General features: G+C 40.4%; 1 protein-coding gene across 7 annotated transcripts in view; it reads left to right on the forward strand.

The window, feature by feature from the left end:
• The window catches only part of TMCC1 (transmembrane and coiled-coil domain family 1), a 220,758-nt gene that overhangs the window by 193,116 nt on the left and 12,635 nt on the right, over positions 1 to 15,007 (forward strand). For all 7 annotated transcript variants that reach the window (XM_082847639.1, XM_082847640.1, XM_082847642.1 and 4 more), the window contains one exon: positions 4,943 to 5,877. In XM_082847639.1, the coding sequence (XP_082703765.1) occupies positions 4,943 to 5,877 (935 nt within the window). The remainder of the gene's footprint in view (positions 1 to 4,942; positions 5,878 to 15,007) is intronic.

Below are 15,007 nucleotides of genomic sequence, written 5' to 3' on the forward strand. Positions count from 1 at the left end.
AAGCAGAATGGGACTGTGGCTTTTATTGAAGATAGCGATGTCAAGTCAGGGATTTCTGAATCTTTTTTAGCTACAAATATACATATCTTGGATTTTGAGTAATGAACCAGGTAAGAAATAGAAAAAGGTAACTTCTTGAATGCTTACCTCACTTGGCAGACATAACACACATTTAACATCTTTTCAAATAATCTCATGAGAAAATGATAGCCCCATTGTATGGAAGAGAAAATTTAGGCTCAAAGAGAACTAGTAGATGGCCCAGAGACACACAGCTGTGAGGTGACAGAGTCAGGTTTGAACCCAGGTCCTTTTACTCTTGAAATTGCCCTTTCCACCGTGTTGCCTTTATATATGACTGTTCTCAGAGCTGGGTCCTGCCGTGTTCTAACACTTTAATCCACTTAGAGAAAGTCGACAGATCTTTAATATATTTGCAAATGAAAATTGAAAGCCATTATAAAGCTTTATCAAAACTCTGCCGTAGATGGCTCCAGTTCTGTCCTTGATTAATCAGTGTTTTGAGGTATAGCTGTTGAAAATTTTCTCTTGGGCTGTTTTCTGGTCAGTTAATTCAGATCAGTGAATAGATAATTTCAACAATGAATTCTCAATAGTAAGAGACAAAGTACAAACAAAGCAGTATAGTCTGCTTGTTATAGCAACAGTTAGATATTAATTGTGGCTTCTGACCATATCTCTAGCCTTGTAGCATATTGCCTAACTTACAATAAGTAGTCAAAATATGTTTAACTGACTGACTTTTGGTCCTAGCTTTTTCTATACAAATTAATTCTAACCTCAGCAATAAGTGGGCTGCTGCTTGCTATTTAGTGGGTATGATTAGATTTGAAAGCCCTTCAGGGGGTATGGTCATAGGAAACCCTGTTGTGAAGGTGATATTGCTGCTGCTGTTGTCAAATTGCCAAGTGATAAGGTAGTAGGAGGCACCTCACAGTCAGTTCACTTGTAAATTAGTGATAACAGTGTCTACTTTGTAGGGTTATTGTGAGAACTGGAAGATTAGGCAACCAGCTGCTTAGCCACAAGACCAACTGTCAAGAAAGATGACTATTGTTACTTTATGTAATGTTGAATTACATTATTCCTTTGGTTCAGGCTCTTCGTATCCCCTAGTTTATGTCTGAAATGTGAAAGATCTTGGAAGGAAGTATATTCTGGAATCTTTTAATATTTGAATTTTTCAAAAAGAACCGCTTACATGGTACAAAAATAATAGCCAGTACTAACAGCTTACACTGTGCCTGGTATTGTTTTGAGAGTTTTTATGTTCATTGATTCACTTCCTCCTCACAACAGTCTTCTGAAAATGGGCATTAGTATTATCCATATTTTACAGTTGATGAAATGAATATAGACAGAGGTTAAATAACTTGCCCAATGTCACATGGCTAGTAAGTAGCAAAGCCAGTTTCCAACCCAAGCAGTTTATTCCAGAATCCATGCTTCACTGCTACACTAAATGTAGCCAGACTTAATAGTCTTGTTTTTCTGATCTATGCCTTTTCCTGTATAAGAAAACCCTTTCCTATTTTCCAGTACTGCCTTCTAAAAGGTTTTAAATTTGCTTTTCACATTTGCAGTTATACATTTCAAATTTGCAATAGTTGTTTGTCTGGAGTGAAGTAGGAATCTAATTTTATGTTGTTTTATGTGGATAGCCTAGTATGCTAGCAAAGACTATTGGAAAAGAGAACTTTTCACTTGGTACGTTCACAACTCAAAGCTAAGTCAGGCCCTTCCAGTGCTAAGTATTCAGGCCACCAAGGACTTGGTTCGTAATTCAAAAGATACCGAGAGAGTATGCACAACCCCTGTCCTATAATTCTGTAGTTCAATATATCTTTCTCTTTCCTCCTCTTTCTCTCCCCTCCCCTCCCCTCCTCTTCTCTCCTGATTTCCTGCTCTCTCTCGCCTTCCTTTTTAAGAACAGTGCCTGCCAGGATTGGGAGGAGTTACTGAGTAATCCAGTGATTCATGGTTTCAAGTGTAAACTACCCTCCTGCTGAAGCTGTGGGTTAGCTTTCTTTCTCAAGGCCGAGGACAGTGGATTCTGTCAGCTGTGCTCTTGCAGCCATATTGATGATTCTAAGTGGGAGTCACACACTGGAAGGACATAGTGGGGCTCCGAACAGCCAGGTAGGACAGAAGTTGGAGTAAAGACAGTCTGGTTTATTTCTGTAGTTACTGTGCAGGGAAATAAAGACACATCTAAACGATGATTTGTAAATAATTATATTGAAACTTTATTCAGGTTTTTTCAATTTTAGAGATGTAATCAAACCTTGATTCTAACAACAAGGTCCTACTGTATGGCACAGGGAACTATATTCAGTATTCTGTGATAGACCATAATGGAAAAAAATATAATAAAAAAAGAATGTATTATATATGTGTAACTGAATCATTTTGCTGTACAGCAGAAATTAACACAACATTGTAAATCAACTATTTTTTGATAAATAAATAATAATTTAGAAAACAACAACAAACCTTGATTCTAGTCCCAAAGCCATCTTTTGAGCAGTATGATCAATTTCTGTCCTTCCAGAGTAACAGTTAAACTTGATTTCCATGTCTGCACTTCTTTAGACAACAAGAATGCATATAAGTTGATATTCAAGTAATAAGAAAGAACCTAAGAAAACTAGACCATGCATAAGCTTGTAGTCTTAGATCTAGAGACATTTCATTTTTTTTTTTTTTTTTTTTTTTTTTTTTTGCGGTATGCGGGCCTCTCACTGCTGTGGCCTCTCCCATTGCGGAGCACAGGCTCCGGACGCGCAGGCTTAGCGGCCATGGCTCATGGGCCCAGCCGCTCCGTGTCATGTGGGATCTTCCCGGACCAGGGCACGAAGCCGTGTCCCCTGCATCGGCAGGCGGACTCTCAACCACTGCGCCACCAGGGAAGCCCAGAGACGTTTCATATTGCTTTCCTTTTATACCGTGGTAGATTTTGAGCTATTAAACATAAGTACACAATCAGGGTCATATTACATACTATAGTTATGGGATCTGAAATTCCATTCAGAAGGAAAATCACACAATGGGAACTCTGTACAGCTTAAGAGAGTGAACCGAAGGAACTGAAGAGAGTGGGTTTCCAGGAGCTTCTCTTGCAAGTCTTGGCGACTTGGTTTATCTGGAACTCTGGCTCATCTCTTCTGCTGCCTTCCCTCTGGCCCTTTCACTGCTTATTAGCACGCACCTAAAGATGAACAGGACAGATGGAGAAGTGACACAAAACAGTTACTGTGCTAGTCCCTAACTATTCTGCATATTCTTTTTATTAGTGGAGCCTAATGTCATTTTTGTTATTCATTTCAGTTTTAAATTATTCTTTTGCTTTTATTTAAATGTACAGTATTTCACGTTTGTTCATCTAGAAGGAAAATAATATTGTTTCTGTTCACATTAGTAGTAATATATTGAATCCAGTAACGAACTAAATGTGTTTTAGAGATCGGCATAGTCCGTGCTCAGACAGTAAAACTGAGGAGATACAGCCAAGATGAAAAAAGGAGAATGCATCTCTAGACTGACAAGTTAATTATCAGCATTTCATGAATATTTCAGATTTGTTTTATTACTGTCATTATAGAATTAATTCAACTTTTTAAAATATGAGAGTAACCTACATATAGTTCTTCCTAGCAGAGTGTTTACTGGTGACAGATTAGGGATGGGAACCAAGGAAAAGAGTGTGCCCTTAGTGTCCGGGATGGTAAACTTGTACACTGTCACTCCTACTGGGAATTTTTGTTTCCCTGCAATTGTTATTTTATTATTTATTTCGGTTACTACTCAATAGAGAGTAAGTTTCTAAAGCCTTTTTCCATGGGCCCTTCCCTAATTCACCACCACAAGCCACACCCAGGGGCGCCTTCTTGAAGGACTTCTTTCTCCTGAGTTAGAGAAACATGACCTCCCCTTAGCTTTGGCTAATGGCTTTGAAGCATTATAGTGTAAGTTTTCAAATCTGAACAATTTGTCTTTTTCTTCAACTTCCTTGAATGATCACTCATGCATACCAGAGGATAGTCATTGTATGTGTTTTGGAGTCCCTTGCCTAATAAAAATCTTTTGCTAGATAGAACTCACAAAATTTGAGCTTCAAAAGGTCTGAACTTTGTCATTGACTTGTTAATTACTAACCTCTTACTGTCTGTGTCCCTGACTGTCTATGTTATCTTGCCTAAGTTTATCACATTTACTTGTGATTTGGGATTTGAACTCTCAAGAACATACCACGTTCATCCTTGCCCTTTCAGCAGTACCCTCCCATTCCCTCCTTCACCTGTCTGCAGCTACCCATTAAGTGCCCCTAATAGAACAGAGAGAATGATTGCATCAACCTTGACATGATTTGGTAAAAAGACACTGTGATAACAATTGGATTTTTATATCTAGCCACTTAAATTACCTTTTCTCGCCAACATTTTCAGATGACCGTAATCTGAAAGCATGAATTGGAATACAGTGATGTCTGAATACTAAGATGATATTCATATAATTAAATTGAAATACAGATGTACCTTGTTGTACATAGATATGCTTCTAAACAAAAATATGTGTGTTGAATGTTTGTGAATTAATTCATGCTTTAAACCCACTAGGAGAGGTTTATTATTTAAAGAAATACTGTAATAAATCCTCTAGCAAAGGAAGAATACCCCCAGTTTACGTCTTGTGTAAGTCTTTTTGTTTAAAGCAAAAGACTTAAATAGAACTCATGCTTAAAGCAAAGGGTACTTGTATGAGGACAGTATCCAAGAGGGAGATGGGGCTTGTACAGGACAGGAGGAATTAGGTCAGCCATCTGTGCTGAGTAAGTAAATTTTCAATACATTTGGGCCCATTGATTCTGGAGAGCTACTCCTTTTGGGCTCCTTCTAACATCCGCCTCTTGCTTTTATGCTAGATCGAGCGGTTGGAAGTAAGCAGCCTTCCCCAGACTTCCAGTGCGGTGGCCTCCAGCACTGATGGCAGCCTCCACACAGACGCTGTGGATGGAACACCAGACCCTCAGCGCACAAAGGCTGCTATTGCTCACTTGCAGCAGAAGATCCTGAAGCTCACAGAACAAATCAAGATTGCACAAACAGCCCGGGACGACAACGTTGCCGAGTACCTGAAGCTTGCCAACAGTGCGGATAAGCAGCAGGCCGCCCGTATCAAGCAGGTTTTTGAGAAGAAGAACCAGAAATCTGCCCAGACCATCCTCCAACTACAAAAGAAGCTTGAGCACTACCATAGGAAGCTCCGAGAGGTGGAGCAGAATGGGATCCCCCGGCAGCCAAAGGACGTCTTCAGGGACATGCACCAGGGTCTGAAGGATGTGGGAGCAAAGGTGACCGGCTTCAGTGAAGGTGTAGTGGACAGTGTTAAAGGTGGACTCTCCAGCTTCTCCCAGGCAACCCATTCAGCAGCAGGGGCCGTGGTCTCTAAGCCCAGAGAGATCGCTTCACTAATTCGGAATAAGTTTGGCAGTGCAGACAATATCCCTAACCTGAAGGACTCTTTAGAGGAAGGGCAAGTGGATGATGCGGGAAAGGCTTTGGGAGTAATTTCAAACTTTCAGTCCAGCCCCAAATATGGTAGTGAGGAAGATTGTTCTAGTGCCACGTCAGGCTCAGTGGGAGCCAACAGCACCACTGGAGGCATTGCTGTAGGAGCATCCAGCTCCAAAACAAACACCCTGGACATGCAGAGCTCAGGATTTGATGCACTACTACATGAGATCCAGGAGATCCGGGAGACCCAGGCCAGACTAGAGGAATCCTTTGAGACCCTCAAGGAACATTATCAGAGGGACTACTCCTTAATAATGCAGGCCTTACAGGAGGAGCGATATAGGTAAGTTACGTGGAATTAAAATCCTCAATTATTTATGTTTAGGTTCCCCTCCCTTTGGATACTGGGGAGTAGCTTTAAAAGGTCTTGGTACAGTGTCTTTCTCTGGAGTATTCACAGCACTTTAGATACGTTACGTGATGTTTGCATGAGTTCTTATCATAGAGGGCAAAAGAGAGGCAAGCAGAGTTAAATGACTCCCAAGATGACACACGAATGGAGTGTTTCAGTCAGGGGTTAATGATTACTGTAGCCCTCTAGTCTTCAAATTTCAAATGAAACCCAAGCTTTCCAAGGCATTCCACCTACTTATTTATAATCACAGAACCACAAACAATTGCAGTCTATAGTTATAATACATTGAATTTAAAAGATCTATAGCCCTCTGAACTCTGTAGAAATCAGAGATATAGCCCAGCCAAAATGTAATGAACCTTGTAGATATTTGACTTTAAACACACTTATCTGGGCAATTGGTGTAGAAAGATTAGACTGGAAATAAATCCAGATAAGCCTGTCTGTTACTTTTATGAATTGGCAAATGTTTGAACGAGAGTGGACTTAAACATGAAATCGTTCTACAATAGTTAGAGAATTCGCAAAGGACTAAGTGCTTTGAGTCATAATCTGCTAAAGGTAGAAGCTGGTCTCTTTTTTGTGTTTCACATTACAAACTGTATTCACATTAGACCACTCTAAGCTTTTCTCCAAATGTGTGTCCCTTCCCCTTGCTTCCATCACGTGCAGTTAGAAATAATATCCACGTGGAGTACTCATTCAGATCCAAACTTTGTCAGCCAGAGCCAGGCCACCTCACTGATACAGATTAAGGGCCAATATTACAGGAGCCACACAGCCTGTTAACAGCCACAGGTTAGGCCCTGAAAGGCCTGGATTGTGGTTTTGTCCCAGTTACGATCTACAGGGAATCCTCAGTACTTTTACTATAATGTCAAGGATTGAACAGACAGTCTCTTAAGGTCCCTTTACCTCCTGTAAAAAAATATATAATAAAAGTGATTTTTTTAAGTTTACTTTTATGAGATAATTTCAGGGCCTGAAATAAATTGTTCGTGTGTATCAATTAGCTCTGAAAGGAGCTACCTCAGCAAGCTGTTTTCAGATGGAGAAAATGCTGATCAATCACTCAGTCCTACCTCTTATCTTCACTCTTCCGTCCTTCGGTTCTGACTTAAGACTTAAGGGAGAAGAACAGAGAAGTGTGGGAGAGAGAAATGAAGTTCTAAAAGCAAGTATATGACTATTCTTATTTCATTGTTTTGTATATTCTTTAATATACTCAGAAGACAATTTCTAAAGCAGCGAGCAATCTAATACTCAGATGGACTCTAAAAATAAAACACCTGGTCCTTTGTACTACATTAAACCTAACTCCCGGGTTCAAATTCTAGTTCTGCCACTTACTAATCTTGAAAAGTGGGCAAGATTCTTAACTTCTCTAAGTCTTGATTTTCTCATCTCTAACATAGAAATAATAATAGTCCTTCATAATATTATTGTGCCATTTCAATGAAATAATTTATGTAAAGCACATAGCTCAGTGCCTGGCCCGGTAAGTGCTTGATTGATGTTAGGTAGCAGCTGCTACTGCTGCTATTAAAATACACCCCTCTGAACATGGAGACCTGGGCGTTCCACGGTCAGTTGCTTTGACCCCTTTATTTTGAAAAGATAGCAGAACATTCCAGTTTTTAAATTCTTCCAGAGCTTAAAACTCATATAGAGTTTGTTACGTCTTCAAGTCAGGTGTAGGCCAGTGTGAGAAAATCAGGGAGGAAAAACGAGTCTCCCAAGGCCTCCTTTGTATCCATTTAAAATAATTCACAGACAGGACAGAAGTTTAGGTCCTCATTATTACCTCATTAAAAGAATCATGTCCAAGCCACGTATGACGTTAAGGAGAAGTGCATTTCTTTCATTGCATTTTGGGTTCTTGGTAGTAAGTGAATGACTTGTTTTATGGAATGAAGAGAGAATAAAGGAAACTTGTGAATTTTCAAAAACAGAGGGGGCGAGAGGGATACATAATGTGATGTGTAATCTGACTGTCAAATCACTGCAGCTTGAAAATGGTCTTTCCTTAAAACAGAATCTTGAATCTTTTTTTTTCCCAAGAAAAGCAGTGGAAAACTCACAACTGTTTTACTCAACTATTTCGTCGCACCAGTATTTCCATGTATAGAGCAGTAAGGGATTTCTTCTCCGTTCCATATGTCTTTACACGGTAAATATATTTATCTAATTTTGTTGGTCTTTGAACTGTTCTACATAAGTGAGATTTTCCCCACAGATTGTAGTTTATTCTTTTAAGCACCAAAACTTTTAACATTTTAAGTGTTTTTGCAGAATTTCTCTACCTTCTTTTAACAGAGTAGTTACATTGAGCCTAACATGATTGGAAATAGCTTAAAACAGTAGTGTTAAAAAAAAAAAAAAACAGTAGTGTTCTTAGAGCTATACTCTCAGCTCAGTGAGGGTGTCAGCTTACATGCCTCTGCAATAAATGGTCCTAGGCAGCTTGCTTTTTAAACTTCTGTCGTCTGCCTTTTTAGTTTGTTCTTTCTCCTTTCCACATCTTCTCCGCACTCTTAGTCAGCTGCCTGCAGCAGCCTCTCTTTGCTAATTTCTATTTCTACTCTGTTACAGGCTTGGCTTTTTGTCTAGGAAGGAAGTAGGGAGGGATGGACTTAAGGGACTCTTCTGTGACCAAGAAACCAGTTAACGCATACATGGCTGCTCTAGATGCATTTCTGCTTATTTTCTCTGCTGTAGTTTATTTTACTAATATCTGAGTTGACAGGAGGGAGGCCATGCACAGTATTAAATGAGGAGGAGGAGGACTCTACCTCTGGCAGCTTCTCTCACTAAACTTCTATGATGTGCATAGTGCTGGATGCTTCATGTATATTTGCTAATCCTCACAATGTCCCTGCAGGTGCATTGTATTACCCCATTTTACAGATGAGGAAATTGAGGCCCAGTGAGGTTTTTAAGTTTTGCCAAAGATTACTCTCTAAGTGGTAAAGCCAGGAATCAAACCCAGTTTTATCTGACTCCAAAGCCTGTGTTCTTTTCATACCAGAACAAGTTTTTTTCCCAAACTCAAACCTGACATCTGTATGATTGAAAAACTAACCTATAGTCTAGCTCTAAGAAGCATTGACTTTATTAGCAAGAGGTATTAGGCCTTTTCCAGGTCACAGTGTATATTTTCCTAAAAGTTGTCCCTGTTTTAACATATTCTGTAAAATTCTGTGAATGCACAAGTTCTAGAAAGTTTTCTCAAGCTAGTATCTACACTAGTTTTCTCAGGTGTAGGTAAGTAATAGGGGACCCCTATTTAAGTAAACCTCCACCCCCGTCCTGATTTCCCCCTTTTCAGAGGCCCTTCTCAACACTGTCACTCACTTAATGTGCTTCCCATTGGTCTCTACCCCAGTGAGTAGCACCAGGGTAAAGAGTTTTGCCCAAGACCATCTACTTTGGAATAATCCGAAGCATTCAGAAACCTCTCAGCACCCACGTGATTGCGCCATGACGGAAGAGTGTTTCTTCAGCACCCACATGCACTTAGCCCAGGAAGTCATTGTAGCTGAGCTCGGATCTGAACTCCACCTCAACCTTGGGACAGTAACTAGGTACTTAGTCTTTGAGCTTTGTATTGGACTCTTAGATATAAGTGGGATCATGAATTTGGGAAGGTAGGAGACAAGAATTAGACATTTTTTTTTTTTAGTGATGGGATCTGTGCTGACTTCAGATTCTCCTTATCCAGCTAATCTCTTCATCCCATTAGAGCATTATTACAGATTTGTTAGTGGCAACAGGGTTCACTTTAGTACTTCAGAGATAGAAGGGGCCCTTAGATATCTAGTTTAATCTCATTCTACAGATGAGTACACTGAGCCCCAGAGAGATAAAGTGACTTTTGCCAGGTCACACAGTAAAATGGTTTAACATATATTTAACTTGCTGCTAAAAGCTGGAGGATTAGTCTGTTCCCAAAGTGGGTATCCTGTATTGAGCTACAGTAGGAAAAAGTTCAGCTGTGGCAAAATGCATTGAAAATAGGAGAGAACTAGGAAAACAATTCATCAACAGTTTTACAGGTTCCTTTTGTAGTTTTCCCCTTAGGGAATCTGGCCCGGAATTTTACTCAGCTACTGCCTGTATAGAGAGCAGTGTCATGCTAGGCAGGCTGAAAACACTCCTGGTGTTGATGAACAGTAATGCCATTTGAAAGCTTCTATTTTAAGGGGATTAGTGTTCTTTGGAAATCGGCTTCTGAGACTGTTTGTATTAAGCCCAGGGATATTTTAAATTGCACTGAGTCATAAGAGCAAAAATACAGAAGGAGGCAGTCACCATGAGCAGTCATCACATGCACTAGAACAGTCAGGAACTAGGCTCACCCAGTTAGGCACAGGCCATTGGAGTTCTAACTAAAGAAATTGTTGTTTAAGTATGAACTTTTACTGTCACTGGGCATAAGACACAGACATGGTCAGATATAGCTATGTTAGCCCCGTATTCCGTGTGTTAGACCTCTTTGTCAACTGTAAGTTGATCTGAGACTCTCCAGAGGATATGTAGACTAAGTTTGGCCATACGTTTGAAATGGAAACTGAAAATATTGGATCAAATTAGTTCTTCATTTATAAGAGGAAAAAAAGCCCAGTTGAGAGGTGCTCATAATAGATGCTTCATAAGAAGGGTAAGACCTTCCATCGAAGAGATCTTTCATACAGATAGGCTCTTCCCAGTTTAGCCACTGAAGAGGTAATGGAGGGAGAATGGGAGGGAGGAAGGAGGAACAGGGGAAGAGAAGGAGAGCGAATAAATTAATTACTTCATTAATTAATTAAGGTTGGACAAGCCTGAATTTTCCTGCCGGTTCTGATACTAATTAGCAGTGTGACCTTATGTAACTCACCCGAGTCTCAGTTTCCGCTGTAAAAACAGGGTAATGGTATCTATTGTACAGGGTTGTTGAGATTATTAAATGAGATAATGTTTGTGGAAGCACCTGATATGGTCGGAGAAGTGGCAGGATATTAGAAAGCTGTCATTCCAAGTCTGCAAATTGCCCAGAAAGCCCCTATAGCCTTTATTTATTCCCTATATGCTTTAGGCATCTGCTGCTTTTTGACTTTAAGATAATGCCCTGCCTCTCCTGAAAGTTTGGGGGACTGATTGTTAATTGGGGACTGATTCTGTGCTTTTTCCTTTTCAACTGAAGGCTAGCTAGTTCAGTGTTTACTAGACTCTTTTTGGGCTTCAACACAAATATGGTAACAAAAGGTAAGGAGGGAAAATTCACTTTCTTTCCCCAGTTCAGCCAGGAGTGTATTCAAGCTCCCATTTCATGTCATAATCTCCTGCCCCAGCTATGTCTGTCCATTCTGGTCAAACACTGGCAGAAACTACCCCAGGTCTCTGGTATGCACTTGGGAAATAATAATACAGTAGACTGCTTTCATAGTTGCCTATTGGTGTCAGTCAGCCCTGGGACCTAATTCTTCCTGTTTCTCTCAATACCTGTTGTACAGGATTCTTCAGCCATCCTGTCCTAGTGACCTATTGCCCAACTAGGGAAGCACCACTGGCTCTCAGAGGTGGCTGCAGACTTTTGAGCCACACCCAAACAGAGGTGCATTAAGTGAAGCATTCCCAACCTGTGCACTCACCAAAATTTCTCATTTGTCAGGAATTTGACCCAAAAGAGCCCTGGCTTATCTTTGATCTAGGAAGATGACTACTGTGTTGACTGATCCAGTGGATGAAATTGGATCAATTTCTAAGACCATTTGGAATTTTCACTTTCCAAGACCCATATTCACTTATGAATTGTAAACCTACAACAAAATCTGGATGTGTTTTAATACTTTGTAGATAGAGCAGGTTTTGCTTCTGGGGGAAGAATTTCACCTGCCCAAATATAATATAACCTCTTTTTAAAAAAAAATCTCACAGTGTTCAAGCTTTCTGTTTACTAATAGTTAAGCTCAAATCGTATTTAGCTGTCTATGTTCCCTTTGAGTTGTAATGATTGAGGAAGGACCTTTAAGTAAAAAGTCTCAAAATGAGAATGTTAATCTCATGCTACTTTTTGTTCCAGATGGAATGACATGGAAAGCATGTGCCAGTCAAAATCATATACTAGTAGGATCAAGAACACCCCCCCTTCATGTCCAGAGAGTTTTAATTAGTGTCTTATGAAGGGGTTAAAATCCCTTACAGGGAGTTCTTGATTTTAAAAAATCACATATGAAAGGCTGTTACGCAATTTACTTTCCCTTTTTTCCCTTTGCTGGTTTGGTGTTAATATTTAATGAGAGAATGGAGGTGTCCTTTCTATGAATTCCCTAGGTATCTGGCTTCTCCATTTTAGAATTTAGACAGGAAGTAAACACTAGAAAGTAAAGTGAGCAAAGGAGTTTAGAATATTAAAAACGGGAGGAGTAGGAAGTTGGTGGGAAGTATTTTCTTCCTTTTGTTATTCAGATTTTGCGTTTGACTATTGGGGGGGATGTTAAAAGACAACAATAAACAAATCTAAAAAACAGGTAGCGTTGGGCTTCCCTGGTGGCGCAGTGGTTGAGAGTCTGCCTGCCGATGCAGGGGACACAGGTTCGTGCCCCGGTCTGGGACGATCCCACGTGCCGCGGAGCGGCTGGGTCCGTGAGCCATGGCCGCTGAGCCTGCGCGTCCGGAGCCTGTGCTGCGCAACGGGAGAGGCCACAACAGAGAGAGGCCCGTGTACCGCAAAAAACAGGTAGCTTGAACCAAGCAGTTCAGACCCTCCCTGCACCTTCCTAACAGGGGAAGGTTGCAGCGTTTTTCTCAGTCTCCCATTTCTTAATTATAATTTGAAGTACGTCCCAGAGAGGAAGGAGGTGAGGATTAATGGAGAAATGTCATCATGAATTTGAGTTCCTCCGAGGCAGACACCGGGTAGCTGTCGTTGTTATTGTTATTTTTGGTGCTGATGTTTTGATGCTTACAGTGATTAAGTAGGTTAGATTGAACCCCAAATTCATCCACCACACACACTCCTCCACCCCAAATAACACCACATCATTTTCACTGGGCTCTTTGTGTTAGCCTGTTTGCAGACCGTAATTTCACACGTGGATTACATAAGCCACTCAGGCTGATAACACTGAAAAAATGTTTGATTGGAAATTGCTAAGCATGGTCAGGTTTGTGCTTTCAGTTTGCAGGTCGTGAGGTTGTGAAAAGAGCTGAGGAACAAACTTCCGTGACCCAGATGAAAAAATTAGGGAAAGTTTTAATAATGACAAGCCAGTACAGTTTTTTCAGGGTACTGAGGCAACCCAGAAGACTGCATTGCAGGACACCAGGGGCATCTTGCCAACCTCTTTGTTCATCATGTTTTGCAAAAGCCTCAAATTTTATGGCTTTCTCAGTCTCCTCCCTGATGTTTCCTGCAGATTGGAGGTGCTTACTATGGTAACGCAAACACAACTGTTTGTGTGAGTGTCATAGGGTTACAGCTACACAATAACAGCTTCAACTTTTCTGTTCTTTCAGAAAGCCATCATTCTCCAGGTAATTCTTATGACTTGAAGAGGGAAGTAAATGCTGGTAGTCATTAGTGGATGAATTAATGGGGCTGTTTCATCTGGACCCTTTGTGGGTTTTGCTTCACCCCTGAGTTCTGCAGCTTTGTGTCACCTCAGCAAGTCTCCTAACTTGTTTGTGTTTCATCTGTGGGAAAATGGAGCTCATTTTACTTACCGAAATGCTACTTTGCTATTTAACTATTTGCTAATAAAGTGCTATCTTTGGGAGCGATAATTACCCCATTGGAGTTTTTCCCATTTAGGAAGACTCAGCTTGAGGAGATCTTGCTGTTAATTCCCACGTAACTGTGAGTAAATTGTTCAACTTCTGAAAGACTTCATTTTCTACAAGGGTATGGTAATCCATGGTAAGGATTAGCACTTTCTACTCAACTCTTTCTGAAGATTTGCAAAGATCAGCTAAAATTTATTTAAGAGACTTTCCTTCACACACATACAAAACACATGCCATGAAAGGAAGGTAGATAGGAGGTTTTTATCAGTTTAAAGGACAGCTTGGAACAGGCCAGTGAATGGAACTAGTTGAATTATCTGGCAGACTTGAGCCAGATAATGGCAGGAGCCATTTGTATGCTTGTGCTGGCCCTGCTGGTGAGGAAGTAAGAAGAGGCTTGTGCCCAGAGTTGAGAAGGACAGAATGTGTGCCCATTTGTGTGATGTCATAGAAAAAACAACATGAATATACTGGAAACAATGAAAATTCCAGAATATATGAAATTGAGAATGTGGAGATAGATGAAGAAATGAAGGATTAGAGGAAAAAATCAGAAGCAGGAAGCCGTGAACAGTGGAGCCATATAGTAGTACTTGGGATCACATGGCAGTCGACAAGCGGTGCCTTTGAACCACCTCACCTAGGGGTTGTAGCCTTTTTTGCCAGGCATCTACCTCCTATGGAATCCACACAGTTGCCCTTTGGAGTAGATAGATTTCTTCTTAACAGATGAACAGGGTCACTCACACCAGTGTGTCGCAGAGCCAGGATTTGAGTCCAAAACCTGGATGAGCTGATACATCGGCTTGTACAAACTGCATAATACAGCATAAAAACATCCCTAAGTCAAAAGAAGGTGCAAAGCAGAAGCAGTGAAGGTGGAGAGCCTTTAGATATAATGTGGAGTGAACAAAATTCGGTCCTAAAATGGCTTCCAGAATCTGTGACATGTTAATGACCATTATATGACAAACATTGGTTTATAAGCTTCAAGAGTTAGAAACAAGTGCTGAGGACTTTTGCAAGTACTCCATTATTTATATATAGTATTACATACTCATGCATAGCGTTAAATAATTATAGAATTTCTCCTTTCACAAATGGGTTAAAAAATCTGAGGGGCAGCCTCAGGTGTTATTTAATAAATCATCTTAGCTGTTCATAGGTGTAAGTATCCAAAACATGTTTTGTCACAACCCAAAGCCATGAAACAGCCCAAAAAGGAACCTGAAAGAGATACATGCAGGAGGGAACTCCATAAAATACTCTCAAACAAAAGCTGCAAATGTCA

This window comes from Leucopleurus acutus (genome assembly GCF_964270905.1).
Source record: "Leucopleurus acutus genome assembly, chromosome: 10".
NCBI lineage: Eukaryota > Metazoa > Chordata > Mammalia > Artiodactyla > Delphinidae > Leucopleurus > Leucopleurus acutus.